General features: G+C 28.4%; 1 protein-coding gene across 1 annotated transcript; it reads left to right on the forward strand.

Annotated features, from left to right (window-relative positions):
• The first annotated feature begins 15,238 nt into the window (after positions 1-15,238).
• On the forward strand, positions 15,239-20,575 carry LOC114179465 (Afadin/alpha-actinin-binding protein). The gene is made up of 16 exons (XM_028065813.2): positions 15,239-15,421; positions 15,495-15,523; positions 15,618-15,729; positions 15,824-15,921; positions 16,012-16,108; positions 16,300-16,389; positions 16,495-16,557; positions 16,712-16,786; positions 16,871-16,936; positions 17,028-17,105; positions 17,754-17,864; positions 17,947-18,024; positions 18,111-18,230; positions 19,312-19,355; positions 19,437-19,464; positions 20,316-20,575. The coding sequence occupies exons 1-16, from the start codon at positions 15,389-15,391 to the stop codon at positions 20,328-20,330; spliced, it is 1,137 nt and encodes a 378-aa protein (XP_027921614.1). The 5' UTR covers positions 15,239-15,388; the 3' UTR covers positions 20,331-20,575.
• Positions 20,576-22,968: the final 2,393 nt, after the last annotated feature.

Here is a 22,968-nt window from a genome sequence, read left to right on the forward strand (position 1 = left end):
TGCCTCATACTGTTTACTTCTTTCTTGCTACTTGGTATTTTCCATCATTGAAGAGAGAGATCACCGTTCAATCTAGGGTGGGGTCCACTATAAATATAGCAAAACTTTAATTATGATTTTTAGATATTATTTAATTAATAATTAGATTAAATATAAAAATTTATGACTCATAATGGCTACATTTAGTTATGCCTAATCTTCTATATGATAATGATATAATAAAATTAAACAACCTTACGAGAAAGAGAAAACACATAGCTCCTAAAGGTGAAACTATAACGAAAATAGTCTCACTGTTCATAGTTGCTATGTAATTATACGAAACTAAAAAAAATATTAAATAATTCATCTGTTTTTATATATTTTGATTAAAAAAATCTTAAACTATTATTATATTATTGAAATGTATAAAATAATTCCCCACGTGTCTTGCGCTTCCCATCTTTCTAGCTACAATTCATTATTGCTCAGTTTACAGCGTAGGCTGTTTCATCCGGTGAGAACGCGAACACGTTTTGATTTCTGCTAGCGGTAACGATGCAAACACGTGTATAGCCAACCACTTAGCCGACAAGACAATGCAGAAAAGTTATGGGAGAATGTTAACATCAATCCCAATAATCTATTTTACGTAATGGGATCATTAAAAGTTTTTTTTTTTTTTAAATAGTAAAAAAAATCTGGGAAATATATGATATTTATGAATATGAAATTTTGTCTTGTTTATATTTTCTATAAGGGTTTATCATAGAGATTTTTTCAATACAAATACAATTTTAATAAGCTTTATAAACATTTTTTTCTTGAAGTTAAAATATATTTTATTGATAAAAATAATTATATAAACTACTCTTTCGGACAAATTTTGAAAAGAAATTATTATTAACGTCTCATATGTACTGAACATATCTTGATTAAATTAAATTTTATTGATATTTTAACATTCGTTTTAAAATGTTATTTTTGTAAAACAAAATTCTTATGATGATGTAATAAAAGGTTATATATATATATATATATATATATATATATATATATATTAAAATTAGAAAATTAGTCAATACATAAATTAAAAATGGTTAATATTCATTTATATTTGACAACCATAAAATTTATTGATTTTTTTAAAATATATGAGAACAAGGTGATAACTCATTATTATATTTTATTATTTTTGAATTGCTTCCAACTTTATACATACACCTTACATTGTTAGTAATTATATTTTATTTTTGGCAATATTACACATGCATAATGCACTCATCCTCTTTTTTTATTCTTGAAAAGATGTTGTGATAGATCCACTCTTATTTTGTTAAGAGTTGACATAAAATCATCATGTGAGGTGCACATGCTTATTTAATGTTACGTAAATTTTTTTAATATATGTCAACAAATATTAGAAATGACACACTCTTAATTTATTTTTAAATAATTATATATATATATATATATATATATGAATGATTTTAGATGATAAAATTAAATATATAAATGTTTTAAATATACATTCACACATGATGTACATAAGAGATTTGATGAGATCTTCTCTATGATAAAAATTGCGTGGTCCACCCTAAAATTATTTTTTCTACATCTACCAAAATTAGTTACCCATTCTCAGCCAATAAATTATATTTTTGTTTTATTTCTTATGCGGCTATGAATGTCCAATTGAAGTGTACCATTGTAGGATTTGCATAAATTTGAATAAAATGTCTACACGGTACAATCTCGTGCTAAAATCAAAATCAGGCAAAATAAACTGTTTTTTCTATGATGGATTATGGATCGATATAATATTTTTTATAAAAACTAAACCCACCATAAAATGATAATTTTGATTTAAAAAGGAGTGGATTTTTTTTTTTATTTCTTGAAAGCGGAATGTGATATAAATCTTTTAAATTTGATTAATTATAGTTATTTATTTTGTCTGAAAATGTAAATTTGATTTTCTCTTGTTCCACAGAATGAATGATTGAGGGGCAAGAACTGAATATGATTAAATTGAATGTGGAATTTAAATGTTTGTGTGGGGACAGTGAAGGGAAATTGGTCCAGAGGCATGGACAGTGATGATTAAATGGGGATGGCAGAGAGGCCTGAGATTCACAAATTTGATTTTAGACATTATTGTTTCAGCCATATATAGTTTTCGCATTGTGACCACAAATTACAATCTCCTTCTGCCTCTATTTGTCCATTCTTCCTAACAAGAAGACAATCAACTTCTGGTACTGTCACTCGTGAATTAGAAACGGCCCAATGTACTTCTTCTTCTTCTACATTTTTCTTCGCATCAAAATTTCATTTTCATTTACATCTACATCTCTCACATTTTCAATCACTTTATGGTTATAAACTCTCATTAACAAAATCAAAAAACGTCTTAATATATAAACCTTTTCAAAATATGTTATCTGACCAATATAAAACTAAAACCTTTTTACAATAAAGAAAAATTTTATATATATTTTTTCAATGCAATTCTTAACAAAGTGGATATGAATGAGTATAAAGAGCACTATACATGAAAAAAGAAAAAACTCACAGAACCTACTATTTTGAGTTGGGTCCTTCTTACATGAAATGATAACCAAACAAAATGGTACACTGCATGTAGAACAAACATGTGAATAAAACCTATATTACATTTACAAAATATTTTTTTATGACTATATATTTGTTGTCAAAGCACTGCAGAAAAAATGTGCTGTTTAATATGTGATGGGAGATAGATTCTCACAAAAATTGTAATAATTAAAGTATTTTGTTATAATATAGAATAAAACACATGGATGAAATTATGAAGTAGCATAAAAATAGGTAATACACATTTATGAGATAAATAATGAGACTAATAGTTAAATTGGTATTTGACAAATGGCTTAATAACTGAGTGTGTTTTTTTAACCAAAGGTATGATTTAATGTAAACCAACAAGTGATTTTACATCATATTCAACTTAAAATTTCAAGTTCTTCCCACATAAATTGTATATAGATCCACGTGTCGGGTTGATTGCTTTGGTGGTAAAATAGTGTAGGGTCAAATGTTTGTGAGTTGAGCACGTTGAATTTGGATTTTGTGATGATGGTGAAGTTGGCTCCAAAGTGAAGCATTGTGACACAGGGTTCACAAATTTGGTTTGGACATTATTATTTCAGCCATGGCTCTGCATTCCGCCACAGAATAGTTAGTTTTCTGGCTCCACCTCACGATACTTCTTCATAAAATGACATTAAATTTGAGTGTTCACATTGAAATTTGTCCCTACATCAGTTACATTACATATACACTTCTCATACATGTTCGTTTTTCATATTTTCTTGACAGTTACTAATTGCAACCACAAGCTTTCACTTGGTTGCCTCCTATAGCTGCCAACACTAAATACAACTGAGATGTTGCAATTTTTAAAGAATCAAACTCTTTTATAATCGGTCTTTGTATTCGAAACATCAATTTCTTCTGAGTGATGATCACTCTTTTAATAATGAAGTTTCAACGCCAATAGCCTGAAAAAAGATGGACCTTCAATCATGCTATTCATTGGTAGATCAACTTGAATATTATAATTCTTTATATTGTTTGTCTTCAATTTTGATCTTGTCATAACTTATGTCTCTATAACTTGCATGTTCTTATCTTTTGTAAACCTATGTTGTCCATGCTCTTGTATTAAGATCTCATATAGTGAAGTTCATGATTCTATTCTCATTTGTATTCATAATTTGATTTAGAATGAAATATCATAACAATTATTTTTAGAAAAAGAAAAAGAAAAAAAACAGTTCGTGAATTTTGATGTTATTTTACGTTGCTCGCATTTTGCTCAACGTTGCGAAAATTAAGTTATTTTAATCGGCGCGTCACGATTCCACGTTTAGGTGAAAGTTACGATACATTACTGTAAAGGTGTCGAAATTTTCAATATAAAATTAAGATTTTGTGGAATAAGTTCGTGATCTCACATCATACCATGCAAATCCAAGTGTACAAAATTTTATTTCTAGAAGAAAAATCATAGATAGGAACCCAACCTCCATTCAACATTTTAGTGGTATTAATTTTTTAAGTGACTACAAAATAAACAAAACAAGAATACTAAGAAAATAATAAATAAATGTACCTATAAGGTAGGTGTTGTTGGATGGTTTGATAAAAATGAGTGTTAGGTGTATCATCATCGTCCTTTATGAAGTTAAATTAGTTACTAATCGGTGAAAGAAAAAGGTAATGTATAGTTTAATATGACCAGAGATAAATTTGGATGAATTATATATATACTTCTCATAAAAAAAGTATATTTTATTATGATGTGATATATGTTATTATAGAATAATATATAACAATTTTCATAAATTAAATTTTAAATTAAATTATAAATGTCAAGATCCATTTTATTTGGTTAAGTATAATGATATTTTGACCCATATTGTTTTATCCATTTTTTACATATCACTCCAATCACTCTTTAATTATCTATTTTTATTTTTTTTAGTGATGTGATGTGATGATCAAAGGATAATTGGAGTAGTGAATTAAAAGTGGATAAAAAAAGTGGGTCAAAATATCATTATCTATTTAATTAATTTATACAATAGATATAGAAAAAAGAGTGAAACATGACTTAAATTTATTTGGAAAATTTATAGCTTTTTCTATTTTGATTTGAGTTCGTCTTAGTTCAATTTATCTTTACTTACATTAAACTCAATCTAACATGGGTTTACCCAATGTCGACTCAAATGACTTATATGCTCCAAACAACTCCATCTCATTTTAACTTATATTAGACCTAATCCAACCTAACCTTCTTGGGCTCACCGCGAATTAGCCTAACTATTAATCTAACCCAACCTTGCATGAAATAGGTCCAATATGACCTTATCTTTTCTTATTGGGATCCATCTTGACATAAGTTAGACTCGACTTAGTCTAATTTAGGTCAAGACCAACTTGTATTGACCTTGGTCTAACCATACTAGATCAACCAACCTAACCTAGTTGAACGCGAGCCGACATTGTCCAATGTGGGTCTTACTTAGTTTAAGTTTTGGTCTCTCTTAGTCCTGACATAATATGGTTAAATTTGGACTTGACACATCTCAATACATTGTGGGTCAACTGAACTTGGCTTGATCTAGGCCCAACTTGACTCGGCTCGACATGATCTCAAGTTAAAGTGTTATCCTGACTTAACTTGATTTAGGTTTGACTTGACTCTACACATACTATCATGGTCCAATCCATCTCAATGTGACTTGAACTCTAACCAAATTAGCCAAATCTAAACTTGTTCTGTCTCAACCTTACATGAACAAATCTTACCATGGTCCTAATCCAACTTGATTTGACATAATTTTGATTCTTCTTGACTTTATACTTAACTTGACTTGAGCCTAACTAGACTATACACATACCAATTAGTATAGATTTGTATTGAATAAATGTTTTTCATATGTATACACATATTTTAGGTAATTTTGAAATAATATTTTTTTTATTTTAAAAAGAAAACACCTATGAAATGTTGTGGGTATTTTGGTCATAAATTTCTTTTTTAACCTGAACTTTTTAGCCAAATATTGTGGGGGCTTCTTTCTCCCCCTCCAACCATTTTTTCACCTCTCCTAAAATTAAAAAAAAAATCCCAAAATAGCCTCGTAAATGTTCAATCATATTTCGATTCCGATAATTTTATTAATCAGATTTCAAAATTTGATAATTTTCTTATCCAAATTTCAAAATCAGATATAAATATTTATTGAATTTGGACATATATATTTAATGTTATTTTTATACAAGGTATTAATATAAATAAATAAAATTATGATATATTAAACTTATTTTATTTATTTTTAATACATTGTCTAAAAAAACAAAATTAAAAAATAAAACTATATATATATATCGGATTTTGAAATTCATATATAAATATATTATTTTAGTTTTAGTTTTATTTTATATAAAGTATAAATAAAAATAAATAAAATTAAAAATAAATAAAATTTTGTTGTATTAATTTTAATTTATTTTTAATATGTTGTATAAAAACAATAAATATTTTTGAAATCCGTTTTAAACATTTACGAGACTATTATGGAAAATTTATAAAATTTTAGGGTGGTAAAGCAATTGTTGGAGGTTGAAGAAGAAACACCAATCTTGTGGTCTCTCCTAAATTGACATGCCTAGTCTTTTGACATCCACACATTTCTTTACCTTAATCGACAACATTCAAAGAAAAATGTCAATTCAAGTTTTCATATAAAAGGTGTTACCAAGGTATTGGTGAGGACCAAATGAAAAGGTTAATACTCTTAAGTTTTAGTACTCACCTTTCATAACCATAAACATATTGTTGGGAATAGTCTAAGTGTGAGTCAAAATCTCACATTGGATAGAATAAACAAAGTTAAACACTATATAAGAATAAAGATCCATAACATTATTGTCTTAAGGTTTTTTATAAAACTAGTGTCAAATTCTTTATATGTGAATGATTATATCCATAAATATGACTATAACATATGACTATAAACTATATATATAAAAAAATATAACCTACCGTTGTTTTTCCATTTGTTTATTTGGAGTGATAAAAGGGAAATGAGCTCTTATATCTGACTTAGACATTATATTAAATTAGCTGTATCTGAGTTCATGTTGTTTTACTTTACATACGAATTGCATACTTTTGTTTTTGAAAAAAACACCTTAATCATTATTCATTCACTGTGTTGAAACAGTCTCAATTATTCATTTACATGCGTTTTTTTGTAGAACCGAACACAAAAACAAGACCCAAGGAAGTATTAGTACATGGTCAAAAAGCAAACACGATGTACCGTTCTTGGTTTCTGTCCCAAAGCAGAGTTCATTTTCATAAATTAAAAAGTTCAGCAAATTGCACTAATATTGAAAAGGAAAATTGACTAGAGTCAGAAGGTGACTATAATCTATTAAGTATTTCAAAGTGTATTGGTCAAAGTATTAACAATATATTTAGATTGAACGAAACGAGAAGTGGCAAAGAAAAAAAAAACTGAAAATGCATGTTAGAAAGTACCTTAATGTCAACACGTGCGTGCCACCTGCTGGTTGCCATTTTAAAAATTAATAATACTGAGCTAGTAGTTCTTGGACGATGTCAAAGCTCATTATGCAACAATATGTTATATTTTGGTGGGTTGACGAAGAAAGTATTTCATATTTTTTAGTAAATGGAAATAAACTTTCAATTCAAATTAAGAAATAAAAATAACTTAAATATATGATTTTGTTCTCGTGTACGAGAATGATATAATATCAACTTCTTTGACGTAATAATATCTCTGTAGTCAATTACCATATTTCTGATTTTGTATGAGAATATATTTAAATATGATTTTGACTTATGTAAGATTTTAATTTAAAGGTTGAATTTATAAGTTTTTTTTTATATACTTCACCTTAACTAACAAGATACCTTGATAGAAAAAACATACGCGAAATTATCAAGTTTCAAAATAAATATAGTTTGATAAATTCTAGCACATTATTTAAAAAATTTGAGATTGAAACATGGTTTTGTTTGATGTTTGATAACAAAGAAAACATCTTCTATTCTATTATAATACTTGTGATTATAGTTTTATTCTACAATTAGTGTTTTCTTATATATATATATATATTAAAATTTGAATAAATGTCTTCTAATTGCTTTTGTGAGATAGTTTAATTTGTAAGACTAGGTAGTCCTTATCATTAGTATATTTGATATTTGTTTATACATTGAACAACATGAAGTACGTTCACCTTTAAAAATTAAAAGTTTTGAATTCAAAAGAAGTAAAACAAACAGAAAAAGACCATTTTCAGCATATAATAACAAATAAATACATAGATGGAATAAATAAATCCCACTAATTTGACATTCAAACCAGATTGAGATTGTTGAAAGAGAAATTTTCGTTACGATCAATAATATTGACCTTTTTTTATACTGGTCATGCGTTTCTATTGCAGAAAGGAAACAAATTCATTAGTCAATAAATAAAATCAATGTTTGATGATTCTCCAAATCTCTATTTACACCTATGCTTAGAATCACATAAAAATATAACAGAGAATAAATAAGTTCACAAGTGATCAGAAAATAAAATATTTACTCGATGTTTCCTAGAAAAACAGTGTTTATTTGTTACTACCGAGCTGTACTGTAGTGACGATATGTATTAGTATATATTTTTAACACATTACTTTATCATAAATACTTGTTAAATAATAAGTGAGATAAAACATATTATTTCTAAATAAATATCAGCCAATGAAAATCATAGATATAGTTTTGGGTATAGGGTCAAACAATTAAAATAATTTTTTATTCTTTATGGTCAGAAGTCAATAAAATCACTCACTTTAGACCTAAAAAAATGATACTATTAATATTTTTCTATTAATTAATTAATTATAAAATTATTTTTAAGAAACAAAGCTTTAAAAAATATTTTTTATTAATATACCTCTATTAAATTAACTATAGAATTATGTTTGAGATAAAAAAGGTTTCAAAATAATATTTTATTACTAATATAGCTCTATTACATTAATTATAAGTTTACTTTTGAAAATAAAATTTAATTAAATTATTATTAGTGTATGTTTATTTTTGTTAGTATTAAAAATAATAATTAATGAGTTAAAATCTTTATTTAGTAAATTGTAATTTTGTTTACGAAGAATAGAGTAATTAGTAAATATTTTTATTCTCCTTACTTTTTTTCTCTTATAGGGTTTTGACATATTACATTTCTTAAATCTCATATTATTCGTATGTATCAATTTTTCTCCCTCATTTTTTGTTGGTATGTTTTGTCTTTCTATTTGAGTTGTTGTAGTTTTTATTCTGTTTTAGATTTGTACTAAAATTATAAATGTGTTTCTTTTATCCAGTTTAGTTTTTTGGTACTTTTCGATTTACAACTTCCAAGAGTCTTTTAGTATATATTTTGACGAAAAACTGAAATTTTCTACAAAATTATTAATTAAATTAAGGATTAGTCTTTTGGTAGATAATAGATTAATTGAAGTGTTTTTTTGAATTTTTTTATAGAAAGATAATTTAAGTTTAGGAAAAAAAAACTTAATATCGAGTTGAGAAGAACCTAATTAAGTTTATTGAAAAATGTATTTTATGCAACAAGAAACAATTTAATAAAAACATTGAGAATGAAATTGTCAAATATTTTCAAGAATCGTTTAGAATTGAATTCTTTTTTGTATATTGTAAATAAAGAATTATCACACTTTCGAGTAGATTTGAACAATTTAAAATATATGAATATATTTTTTGTTTTTTTATGTAGTGTTAAAAATGAAAGTTACTAGATTGAACATTTTTGCAAGAAAATTGCTTAAATTTTGGATAATCTTTAAAACATAATAATTTGTTGGATAATAATGAATTTGATTTATTTTCATAATTAAATATCTTAAGAGAAATTATAGGTTTAGAAAATGATAAACCAATTAATATTCTTAATTATATAAAAAAATTAAATTCTTTTTAAAATGCATATGTAACTTATAGAATAATATTAACAATTTGAGCGTCAACAATATGCCAAGAAAGATTAAATGGATTAGTCATATTGTTTATTGAAGAAGAAATGTTAAATAAAATTAATGATGACAATTTAATAAATAATTTTGCATTAAAAAAGATTCAAAAATAAATGTTAAATAAAAAATCTCAAATTTTAAGTTTGCTCCTCTCAAACTCTTGAGTTGCCCCTAATTGTGAAGAGTAATTTGTTCATCAACCAATCGAAAAAAGTATTAAAGATACTCTAACGTTAAAATCAGTTTTAATTTGATTAAAATAGTGAATGTTGAATAAATACACAATAAAAATTCAAATAAAGTTATCTTTAACATGTATTTATAGTTTTCTCCCATTCTTTTTTTATTATAATTGACCTCATTACAGGCTAATTTCCTTTAAACCTACTTACTAACCTATTTATATTAATTATATGTTTAACCGATTTTAATAATGATCGATAATTTTTTTCCCATCCAAGCATTCGATTATACTTCATTTGCACGTTTGTATAGATGATACGTACAATACAAATATAAATAAAGATACTTACGGTACGAATATAAATAACTTTATTAGTATTTTTTTTTCTAGTCTAGAGTTTCACCTCTAAGTTCAAACAGAATTAAAAGTAGTATTTTAGAATCTAGAAATAGACAATATTTTTGTAGAAAGAATGTTTATAAACGTCAAAATGATTAAGGCGAGATAAACTGATTTTTTTTTAATCGGAGAGGAGCTGATGTAGCGATAAGTATTGAGTTGAGCCTCTTACGTGAACAAATAATTTTATTCACTCTTTTTAATTTATTTTTGATGATGAAACGGGCCTGTCTCGCTCAATCACTGTTTTACGTTATGGGGCCTATGTCACTCAATCACTGTTTTCGTTTATGGGGCCTAGCTTACTCAATAACTTTGCTATTTACACCGGTCTATTTTACCCTCTTCGTGTTGTTGTTGTTTTTTCTTAAAAAAGCTCCTTTGGTAAAATTAGTTTCTGTAGTGTAGTCTGCAGTCAATTTCATTGTATTGTTAATATATATTTTTGAATTTGGGTTTAATGTTAATTTTTATCAAATAATGTAATGATTACTGTGAGTTTAATAGCCCACTTTAAATGAAATATTACTTAGTTAAGTAAGCTTTTATTTTTTATTTCTTTTTCTTTTGCAATTTTAATAATTGACTATATTGATACAATAAATATGGTGTGAAAATCTTCAAACAATCAAAGTCAGTCAACACTAGAAGAAAAATACGGCACATTAAAAATAAAATAATTCAAATAATTCAACATTGGATATAAAATAATACAAATGATTATTAGGAACATGTCTTCCCCTTTAATAAGCACGTTTTGTCATAATATTTAATTGTTCTAGTGTCACTGTGTGTCGTATGAAAGTGTGTGTGTGTGTATTAATTAAATTATGCAACCATGACTACACTTTAAACTATATTTAGTTTATTGCTTTTAGAAAGCTGTGTATATACTCCCAAAAAGACTCTTAGAAAGAGCATAAACACTTCTCTGGTTATAATTTTGATAAGTGATTAAGGTGTTGGTGGATAATATGCATAATCACAAGAAGCAAGAGATTACAAAAAACACTTGCACTTTTATATTATATATATATATATATATATATATATATATATATATATATATATATATATATATATATATATATATATATATATATATATATATATATATATATATATATATGTAGTTTGCTTTTAAGTTTTTTAAATATCATTCATTTGATTGTGATTTTTTTTAAATAGTACTATTCTATTTTTTTTAAATGATATATTAATCATATTTTGTATCTTATTATTCATTATTACAATTTTATGATTTTATTAAGTAACTTAATTTTGAATAATTTTACAAATTTATTAAATGTCATAATAATTTTAAAAAACAGATTAAGTTAATTATATAACATGAAATGATATATTAAATTAAGTAGCGACGTTATTGTTCATAAAATAGTTTGTTACAATTATTTTTTATTTTTAAATATATAATATTTTGAAAGATAATACTCTTTTTTTATAATGAAATTCGTAATTTAAAATTAATATGTCACAGTTATTCTTATTTTAATTAATATAAGATATAATATTTGTACAAAATACTACTTAATGAAATTTCGTGATTTAAAATTAATAACATTTAAGTTAATATTATGAACTTACATTTATTTAAATGTATGATAATTTTTTTTTCTCAAATAATTTAAATTTAAAATAAATATTAAAATACTATTTATTAAAAGATTCATAAATTCAAATCATAAAATGAAAAAATAATACATACAAAATACATAAATAAGTTTATAATTTTTTTAATAACAAAAGACATATTAATTACTTAATAGTTTATATAAGATTTAATTACTTAATAGTTTATATAAGATTTATCAAAAGTACAAATTTTGAAAAGAAATTTTCTAATTTTTTAATTACGACATCCATTTAATAGATAAGTCTAATAAATAAAAAGTTGCATAATAAAATAGAGCCAAGGCAGAAACGTACACACACCACACACCACGCACACACACCACACACAAATATATATATATATATATATATATATATATATATATATATATATATATATATATATATATATATATATATATATATATATATATATATAACACTCAAAACAACGCATCAATTACACCAAACTTAGCAATATCAACTAACACTCTATACTCAATTATCTTGATCTAGACATTGATGTATGATTCTTGGTGGTTTTTGCACTTGTGGTGACCTCTACTACCTGCAGAGTCATTGTCAATGGATTTCACTCTACCACACAATAAACCTCTAGTAGTGATTCTTTACATCAATGAACACACTACTAATTAAATCAAATAGGATCTCCCTTATGGGATCTCCTATATTCTCACACAAACATTTGAAAACACATATATTATAAACCACATAACATATGTCTCTCTTGGAAAATAACTCATTCTTATAATTTGAATCCAATCCAACTTAACAACACATTATGCAAACGATTTGAGATTTTAAAAATAAAACTGCAGCTTGTGTAAAGTTCGAAAAATTTTGTATTTATATTCAATTATGAGTAAATATATTAAATATATTTTTCAAATCATTAAAATCAAATAGTATATAATAAATCTAATAATAATGATAAAATTAATAATAATAAGAATAATACTATTAATGAGATAAATAAAAAAAATAATAAAAAATAATTGTAACAATAACCATAAATATAATAATATTAATAAAAAATATAATTATAAATATAAATAATAATAATATTTTATTTTTATCGATAAAAATATTTTTTTTAATTTATTAAATCTATCACATCAGTCACTCACTTTTATATCACTTTAACTTTAACGTAAAATCAAATTCTACATCCTAAAAAAATTACTTAAAATAACTTCTATGGTTTCGTACCTAAAACATGAAATCGATATTTAAAATTCCAAATCAAGCACTTCCATTTTAAATTTTTAATCATACGTGATGGAAGTGAAGTTAGTGCAAGACTTTTCAACAAAACAATGCGTATAATAGAAGATAACATAATTGTTTTTTTATTTTATTTTGTGGACATAAAAATAATATATTCTATATTTTAAAATTAGCAAACATAGTATAAAAAAATAATGTTCACTCAAAAGAAGAGGTTATGAAGCATTATAAAAAATAATTATGAACCAATTCTTACGCAATCAGCTTCGTGGTTTTGTTGCTTAATCTTGACAAGGATTCATGAATGCCACTTATTTGAGGCTGTGCTGTTGTTCCTTGTCTTAATAGGTTTTTATGTCTTAGATCGGTTTATCATGTTACTTCTGTCCATATGTATCTACATCTCGTTAAGAGATATCATCAATTTGATATCAATAATTCATAAAAAGACAAAAATAGACACCGCATTCTAAAAAAAATTAATTTTGCAAATAAAAGAAATTTATCTGAAAATTTTATTTTAAAAGGTCACCATTTAATTAAATGTTACCACCTACTTGAAAAAAAAAAATCCCAGTTCTCAGATATTTGTGTTTTCTTAATTCACCATAAAACAATTAAAGAAAACAAAAACACATTAAAACAAAGTTGAATGCCCATTAATCAATGAATGATGTTTGGTAGGCGGCTTAAAGAGCGAGATTTTTTTATTTTATTTTTTATAATCATTATATTGAAATTGATAGCTGGGTTAATCTTTTAATATTGTGTCAATGTTAGCAAGAAAGAAGTGAGATTAGTTTTTAAATAGACAAATAACAAAGATTATATATTACATAAAACTATTGTTTGTAAGTATATATAACGTAATTTCATCAAGCATCACAATATATGTGATAAAAAATAATAATTAATAGAGATGTCAAAATGAGTTTCAATTCGTGAGGTAACTTGACTCATCATAGGTTCGAGTCGGGTTGAGTTGAGAAAATTTCAGATTTTTTAAAGGTAGATTGATTTCAACCCGACTCACTTAACCCACGATTAAACTGGTTCGAGCCGGGTTGAAGGTGGGCTGACCCACTTAACCTATTAACATTTATTTACACGATACTTTAATCTTTAACTATAATCTTTATAGTAAATTACTCAAACAACCGTCTTACAAACAAATTTTTATAAATTTGCATGACAAAAATGTGTAGTTCTTTTATTTATATTTTGTTGAATACCAAAATGTGTAGTTTTTTTATTTATATTTTGTTGAATAGTATAGCAGAAAATGTGTAATATTAGTCATGTTTTATTGGACTATATGGACATTTTTTTAGAAACAATTTATCATATATTGGTGGTAAGCACGGTGAAGACATTGGTTATTGATTTTACTGTGATTTTCATTTCATGGATTGCTTAAATAATTATTTAAATATTTGAATATTTAAAAATAAATAAATAGGTAATTTTTTTTATGTGGGTTAGTGAACCAACTCACTTAATCCAGGTTGCAAAATTTATGGTTCACCATAATAAAATGAGTCGGGTTGAATTCACTCATTTTTAACCTGATTTGTGGTTAACTAACATGTAAATCGAGTCAGTTTGACATGTCTAATAACTGATGAGCTTTCACAATAATTTTGTAGGGATTCATGGTAAGTGTAATTGAACCAAATATAGATTATTGCCACCATTTGATTGAAATTTTAGTAACGGATGTATCAGAAAAAGAAAAGAAGTAGCTGGAGGAGTTAAGTGCGTTGGGACATAACAAAACAATGGACATTGATTAGGAACGGAGAAGTATATATAACCCGAAAGATATATCGTATAAACATTGATTATGAGATGAAAGTCGCATCTCAACCAACAAAAATAGAAAACAAAACCCTGCACGTCTAATTCACGAGATGTTTGCTTTCACTTCATTTCTTCCCAAACCCAAAATCCAGAGTCAAAACGATTCTCTAGTTTAGGCGCCATAATCACAACCAAAAATAAAGTTCGCGATTGCCACCTTGGATCTTTCTAACCAATCAAGAACCGCCACGTCACTAGTCTCTCAAAGAAAAAGTGCACGTGAAGCCAGCTGTGGAGGTTTAATTGGAGGGTACAAAGACAAATATCCAAGATCCGAGTGCAGAGTATAATTCGCAGACATAATCATAATTCAGAATTCAGCATCCCCAACCATAGCAACCGCTTTATTGATTGATTCCACTTCAAATTTGGGCACCGCTTAAAATTCTCAGAACTTAGATCTAAAACTGATACTACTCACTCCAACACAAGCTCTTTCTCACTCTAACAACAATGCCTCCCACTGAAGGAGACTTCGATCTTAGGGTAAAACTCCGAGAATCCCTATTCACGTTTTTCTCCGTCTCTATTTCTCTCACCCTATCTCTTTTCTCTGCAGCAACCTTCTCAATCTGCCTTCGCAACCGGGTTAGTTTAGTACCTCAGAAAACCCTATGCTCTTCAATTTTTTCTTCCACGGTAATCCATTCGTAGGGTTTTCGATTTCCTTTATTTGTTTCAGAGAGTACACGTTCGCCGATGTGGAGAATTTGGAGCATTGCGCTAAGTATCTCAACCAATCGCTCGTAACGTTCGGATTCCCTGCTTCGCTCGATCTCTTCGCAAATGACCCCGTAAGAATTTAACTGATATTCACTTAACATCGTTTTTTTCGCCAATGTGTGTTTGTATGTTATGTGAATGGTGTTGTTTTGGAAAATGTGGTAGGTTTCCATTGCGCGGACGTGCAATTGCATTTACTTTCTGCTCCAACAGAGACAGCGCGATGTTGAATTTAGAGAGTCTGCTAATGATCAAAGACAACGGTAGTTCCTATATGGATACTTGTTCGGTGTTTCCCTCGTGATTCATTATCTGAACGAGTTCAATGTGTTTTGCCTTCGATGTTGTTGTAGACTGTTGTCTGACATCTCGAGGTTAGAAGCCAAAGTGGAGAGGCTTGAAGGTCAACTACAAGTCAAAGACAGGGAGATAGCGACTATTACTAGAACAGTAAGTAGATGCTTGGATTTCTGGTTTTCACAAACGTAAAGCATATTATTGTTTTGCTTAAATGAAATGTTCAGAGGCGTGTCTCTATTATGCAAACGGACAACAATTTCCTTATTTGTGCACTGATGCCACCTGAATTTATTTGTTTATTTATTGTTTTATTTTAATTGGGGTTGAGTTCCTGTGTATAGGAAGCTAAAAACACGGCAGCTTTGAAGGCTCAAATTGAGAAGCTGCAGCAGGAGAGGGATGAGTTTCAGAGAATGGTTATTGGTAATCAGGTTAGAATTTGATATACTTTGCTTATTCGTCTTATTTGGATTACCCTACTTCAAAATGAATAAGCCTCTGACTCTTGTCAATCTGACCATTGAATGGTGTTAAAGCAAGTAAAGACTCAACAACTGCATGAGATGAAGAAGAAGGAAAAGGAATACATAAAGTTGCAGGTGAGGTATCTTTGCTTTTGTATAGTTCGATGAAAACTAAATTTTGGTGATTGGTGCTCTTGCATCGGAGGAACTTTACCGATGATTGATTGAATGATTCCACAGTTCATTAGATTTTGGAAATGATGAAAGGCTGTTATTTTTGTATTTGCAGGAGAGACTAAACCAAGTTTTAATGGAGAAGAAAAAAGAGTCTAGGTCAGGCATGGAGATAATGAATTTGCTTCAGGTACGAGCTGTCCATTTGTTTTGGACTTTGCTTGGAAGATATTCAGTTTCATGATGGTTTGGTTTTTATAATGTGTGTAAACAGAAGGAAGGGAGGCAACGTGGAACATGGAATGGGAAGAAAGCTGACAATGATTTTTACAAAAAGATTGTATGCTGAATAATAAGCTTTCACCTTGTTTTTATAGTTTTTGCATTCTGTAAACATCCTCATCTCCTACCCTTTAATTTAATATTGAAAGGTGGATGCTTATGAGGCAAAAAATCAAGAACTGATGGCAGAGAATACTGATTTAAGAGCATTGTTAAGATCAATGCAGGTAGGTTCATGATTTATAATTATCGTTATATGCTGAAATTTCTAATAGCATGTATTTACGAATGCAAACTGTTTCATTTTTTCACATTTCACTGATTGTCCTTGATGTAATTTTTGTATCTTCATAAACTTTTGCTATGATATAATTCAGTCACTATGTGCTTCCTTTTTATTGTTTTCATCTTGCCTTCAGTTTTAGATAGGTCTCTTTTCCTGTTATTTCCTTTCTTCCCAAGTGAATATCTATGCGTGAATGTGTGTGTGCACACCTCTGCTGTACATGAATGGGTTTGCCTGTTTCTTCTATTATCTTTTCCATTATTAAAAGTTTTATGTCTTTGGTTTGGTCTCAAAGTCAATAATATAAAAAATTTGATGTGTTATGGGAATCAGTTAATTTGTCATTCAAAGTGCAAAATGATGGATGGCCATTTTAACTAAGCGGGAAATGGAAGAACATTGACATGATAGTGTATTTGTGATATTGGTGGCTTTCAGCATTTTTCTTTTCTGATTTCATCCAATATTCTAATTTATGTCTCCTACAGTCTTTGTTTTCCCCTGTATAAAGGCCTGTATTCTGTAATGCACCCCTCTAAAGCATGTTCCTCAACCTAGATTATGAGATTTGTGAGTATACTGATTACAGGTGGATATGCGTGATTTCTTAAATGCGCCTAACGGACTACCTAAGCAATCTCTCACTGGCAATGAAAGAGTTGAAAGTGATCCTTCACAATCTCCATTGGTTGGGAAAATGGTAAAGAAGCTTATTAAATTTTCATACTTTGTTCCCCTTTCAAACTACCCTTGGATATTGTTAATGAGTTTGTTACTTGCAGGACGTATTTGACCTACCTTTTCATATGGCCAGAGATCAAATAGAAGAAAGCCTTCGTAACAAAATGACTTCTATAAAGGTACTTACTGATTCTTTTCTTTAAGTATTTACATACATGAACTGTTTGTCTATGGTTGTTAAGTGCTTGAAAATTGAAATATGAAGGAGCGCATGGTTCAATTGCAAGATGCTCAAAAGGGAGCAGAAGTTACTTCGGAGGCTAGTGAGAGGGAACTTGAGCTTGAAGCTCAGCTTGTTGAAGCAAGAAGCATCATACAGGAGCAGGTAATATTTTGTGTTTTCCCGAGTTAGGTCACAGGCATTTAGAGCCTGTTTGATACTTTGACTGTGATGTAAACCAACACAAGCTGCTTTTTAGTCAGAGAAGCTCTTCTTTGTTATGTTTCGTACGTAGTGTCTAGCCAAAATACAAAATGATCTTTAAAATGACAGGTGGTGAAAAACAGATTTGTTAGAAGAAGCAAGAATAGGTGCTTCGCTTGTGTACATAGCGAGAAAATGGAGGGAAAATAGAAAGAAAGGAAGTACTGCTGTTTTGAGTATTTCTGTCTACATATATGCTAGGTTAATTGAAATTTCCACAGATACTCTAAATTTTCAACTTTTGTATGACTATATCTGCTAAAGCAGGTCTATATCTGCTACTAACAGCATAAAACTACTAATTGAAAGGCTTAAATCCATTTCTGGTTCCCATAGTTGTGAATGTGCAATTTTAGTTCCTATAAAATTTTAATGGCACGTTCCGTTCCCTAATTTTCCAAAATTAAGCAATTTTAGGCCACTGCTATTACATTATGAATTTCCAAAATTCTCTAGTAATAATAGTTTGTTACTTATTTATACAGGATAGTCATAGTAATCTTTAAAAATAAGTTTTAATATCTTTTATCACTGAAAACACACAAGTAGTTTTGTTAGCAATTGATGATGTATTTATGTTCGACCAAAATTGTTTAGTTTTGGAAATCTTAGGACCAAATGTGCAATTAAATATTTTTTAGGGACCGAAATTGTACATTGACGAAATTATGGAGATTGAAATTGGATTTAAGCATAATTTAAATCTGTGTAACTCCTATTTTTCATTAACTGAAATTTGAAAAGCTCGTGGATCAATATATATGTGGACTCTAATTTTTCTTTTTTCTGGGGGAGGTGTGTCATACTAAACGAGTGTCTCAATTCAAACACTTCTCTCTTTCTATAAATCCAAGTACTTTTCCTTTTAATCATGCCTTTTAATATAATTGCCTTACAGTATTTTTTAGCATATGTTTGTGTTACGTTGACACCGCATTACAAATTTTTTAATTTATTAATGTGATAATGTGTCGTATCGCAGGCATCAATAATGTCTAAACATCTTGCAAAATCTGATAGGCCAAGGTACTCTATACTTTTGATTTGTTAACAACTATCTAATCATGAAAAGATGCAGTATGTTTAAATGCTTTTCAACCTTTACAGGGATTCTCTCATTCCAGCACCGGCTGAGGTATGTATTTATGTATATGTTGTTTCGGCGAAGTATTTGTTACGTCCATTTAGCAGTCAACCTTGTTTCATATAATTAAGATTCTGAAGGTTTTTCATATTGTGATTGGATTTGTGGTAATTGGTTGTTAAGTAGCTTTGGAAAATTATTTGTAGCGAGGTATACTTTATTTTATAAAGTTATTATGGCCTTAAACTATCTTCATGGACTTCTCATTACTTGAATATCCCAATCTGAGTCTCTGTTTCTTGAGTTTCTTATCGAGATAGTTTATAGTTTTCACGTGTGATATAACATCTGACATTTGTCTATCCAAAAGTTCTCACGTATGAACTTTACAATGCTGAAAATATATTCAAAATGTATTCTGTCTAAAGCCATGAAATTCTGAAGCTAAGTTGTTAGTACTGAGAATTATAGAAATATAAAGGATAATAGAAATGGATTTCCATCATACTTACGCCGCTACTGGCTGCAGAAGGGATCAAATTATTAGTGTTGGCATGGTCTTGTGTGCCTTTGTGGTGTTGGCGGGATTTTGGTGTGGAAAGAGGGGTGTGGTGGTAACATTTAGAATTAACCATTTTTGTGGCCTCCGGTGCTGATTCTTTTAAATGGTGTTTTAATTCTCTTCGCTTGAAATGTTGATTAACATATGATTTAGGATTCAATCATAAAGTCGACATCATTATCTTGCATAATTATACTGGTAATTGGCAGCTTCTAATATGAAATGAGGTAATATTATTGTGTTCATCGTGTCACTTTCAGCTCTGTAGATTTATTGTTACTTCTCTATTGATCACATTGATGGTGCCAGCGTTGTGAAGTTGTTTTTTCTTGATTTGCAGGCAGTATGTAATTAACAAAAGCGAGGTTACTCATATTTGATGCATCGCATGATTAACTGAGTTGGTCTGCAGTATAACAGGCATGGGCATCGTTCTTTTAGACTATTTAACTAATCTTGCTTGTTCATCCTGCACTGCCGTAGTTTATGTTAGCAGGCAGGGTATGGTTGAATGTCTTTGTAATTACTAGAATGATGTTGTAATTAGTGTTATTGTACCCTTGAAACTGGTAGAAGAAAATTTAGATATTTATGTCACAACTTCACAAGGACCATTCAAACTACGTAGCATTTAAGATCGACGGTTAGAGTAGAGAGATTTTCTGATACCACTTTTGTCTCTTCTAAAATTCGTTTTCTCATTTATTCAGAGGAAATACACAGTTCACTTAGATTTTTTGAAGAAATGGTGGTGATAGCTTTCAAAGATAAATGCAGAGGGAGTAGTTGGGGACCAGTGCTCCGTAGAGCCAACAATTACTAGAAAACATTTATTCCATTTTAGGATCTTTCGTGAACCCCCGCCCCCCTAAAGCATTAAAAGTTATTTAATGCGGTGTACTTTTTATTTAAAATTAATAATTTATTTGCGAAATTTATTACATTTGAAGTGTTGAGTAATATTTTTCGGTGGGAGATAGTTTTTTTTATTGGATTGGGGTTGGGGGTGGAATGAGAAAGAGCGAAGAGGAAAGATATGAAAAGGAAATTGTTTGGATGAGAGGAAAGTGAATAGATTTCGTTAGAAAGAGAAATGTGATTATAAAAAAGTAAAAGTTACAATATATAAAAGATACTAAGTTTTTTGGATAATTTTATTAAAAATGTCCGTAATAGATTTGAATAGTGATTTATTGTATGAATAATGAATTGCAAATAAATATTTCTAGACATTTATTATCTTGGAATTATATTATATATTGTGAATGAATGTGTGTGTAAAAATAAAAGCAAATATATGGAATTGGAGATGAATTGATACGAATATAGTTATTTGAAGACTAAAAGAAAAAAAAAAGCAATTAATGTCGTAGGAAAATCAAATCTATTTATGCATGAACCAAATTCATGTCAGCAACATTTTTTGCACTGTAATTGGATGAGGTGTCCACCGATTTTGCATGCAACTTCAAGGATTGATTGATATTATTAATTATCATTTATATTTTGGTTTTGGTTGCACGTTTTGGCGTTGCTATAATTATTGCATTAAAACCAATTTAAATGTGGTTTAAATGATAAATTGAATGATTGAGTGTTGGGAATAAATTTAGAACCAATTTTTTGAGGATTAATACCCAATTCAAAGACAAATGTGTAACTGTATTGATGACGTTTATTTCAACACAGCCTATTGATGACGCCTTTGAAGGTTATATGCATATATGTTATCAACTGAACAATAAGAGTAGTTAACTTTAAATTTGAGCTTTTGCAGATACATTTTTGGAAGTGGGAGGATTTTTTCTATAGAGTAAATTTATGATATGCACTATAAATTAGTAAATTAATCAAAAGTAAAAGAATATGATACATAAGCAAAAAGGAGAAATGCGGAGGTACATGTTTCTCCAAGTTTGGGTATCTATAATCAATAATTTAAGTTCAAGTATCAATAATATAAAACAGTGTAGAATATTTTTTTTTTATCAGCAATAACAGCGTAGAAATTAATGAAATTGTGATACACAATATACAAGTTGAATGGCTGGAATGAAGAAAAATATAAAGAATTTTTGGTGACCACAAAGTACCTTAGTTATTGAGAGTTTTAATTTAGTGTTTTATTTTCTTATATTACGATTGGGTTATATTCCATTATATGAATATTAAACATAAAAGGGAGAAGAGAAAACTATGATTAGTATTAATGAGATAAAAGGGATGTGACCATACAATGTGAACCAATTGTCTGTGAAGTGATATTGGTATAGTAGTATCAATTGAAGAAAAAAATAACAATTTAGATTAAGATGATTTGAATACATAAAAAAAAAAAAAGGGCCATTAGAAGCAATGAGAGAGTGGGGTGATGTATGTAACAAACCTTGCTTAATGGCACTTCAACTGTTATTTTGAATTTGTTTTTTATGATGGATTTCGATGAATGACAGCTGTTTGAGTGAACATGTGAAATTTCTTACAGCTATGTAATTTATAAATAGTATTATATATTTTTTAGCAGGACTTCTTACCTTTTTTTTTCTTTGCCAATAATACGAGTTGATTAGGTTATTTGAGTAGAGAGGCTTGACAAGCGTTGTTTTCGGCATGTAGGCCCAAAAGGCTTTTAAATGTATGGGTTGAGGTGAAGTGGCATGGAAAACACTAACTCCAAGTTACTTGTTTATGAAGAGTGATGATGAGGGTGTAGGTTACATGTTATAGTTACAACTAACTAGGCCTACTATGGCTCACCAAGACACATGGATGTGATGTGATAGCTTTTGGGTTTATGATGAAGGGGAGGGGAATGTGCAAAAGTTTGGTCACCCCATCTTACCAATCTACACTGCTTCACACAAAAATCGACTTTAAGGAATGTTTCCCAAACAGTTCTTTCCAATGTTTTTACTCTTATCGGAGAAAATACGTTACTCCCACCACTTTATAACTCCAACATATGCATCTTGTGTCGTCGTCCATACAAGAAG

Source organism: Vigna unguiculata, chromosome 3 (genome assembly GCF_037176805.1).
Source record: "Vigna unguiculata cultivar grain cowpea cultivar isolate G323 ecotype 2 chromosome 3, ASM3717680v1, whole genome shotgun sequence".
NCBI lineage: Eukaryota > Viridiplantae > Streptophyta > Magnoliopsida > Fabales > Fabaceae > Vigna > Vigna unguiculata.

Coding starts and splice junctions, on each gene's coding strand:
- LOC114179465 (XM_028065813.2), top strand. CDS start 15,389: ATGCCTCCCACTGAAGGAGACTTCGATCTTAGG. Junction 15,922..16,011: donor GCTAATGATCAAAGACAACG/GTAGTTCCTATA, acceptor ATGTTGTTGTAG/ACTGTTGTCTGACATCTCGA. Junction 19,356..19,436: donor GCAAAATCTGATAGGCCAAG/GTACTCTATACT, acceptor CAACCTTTACAG/GGATTCTCTCATTCCAGCAC.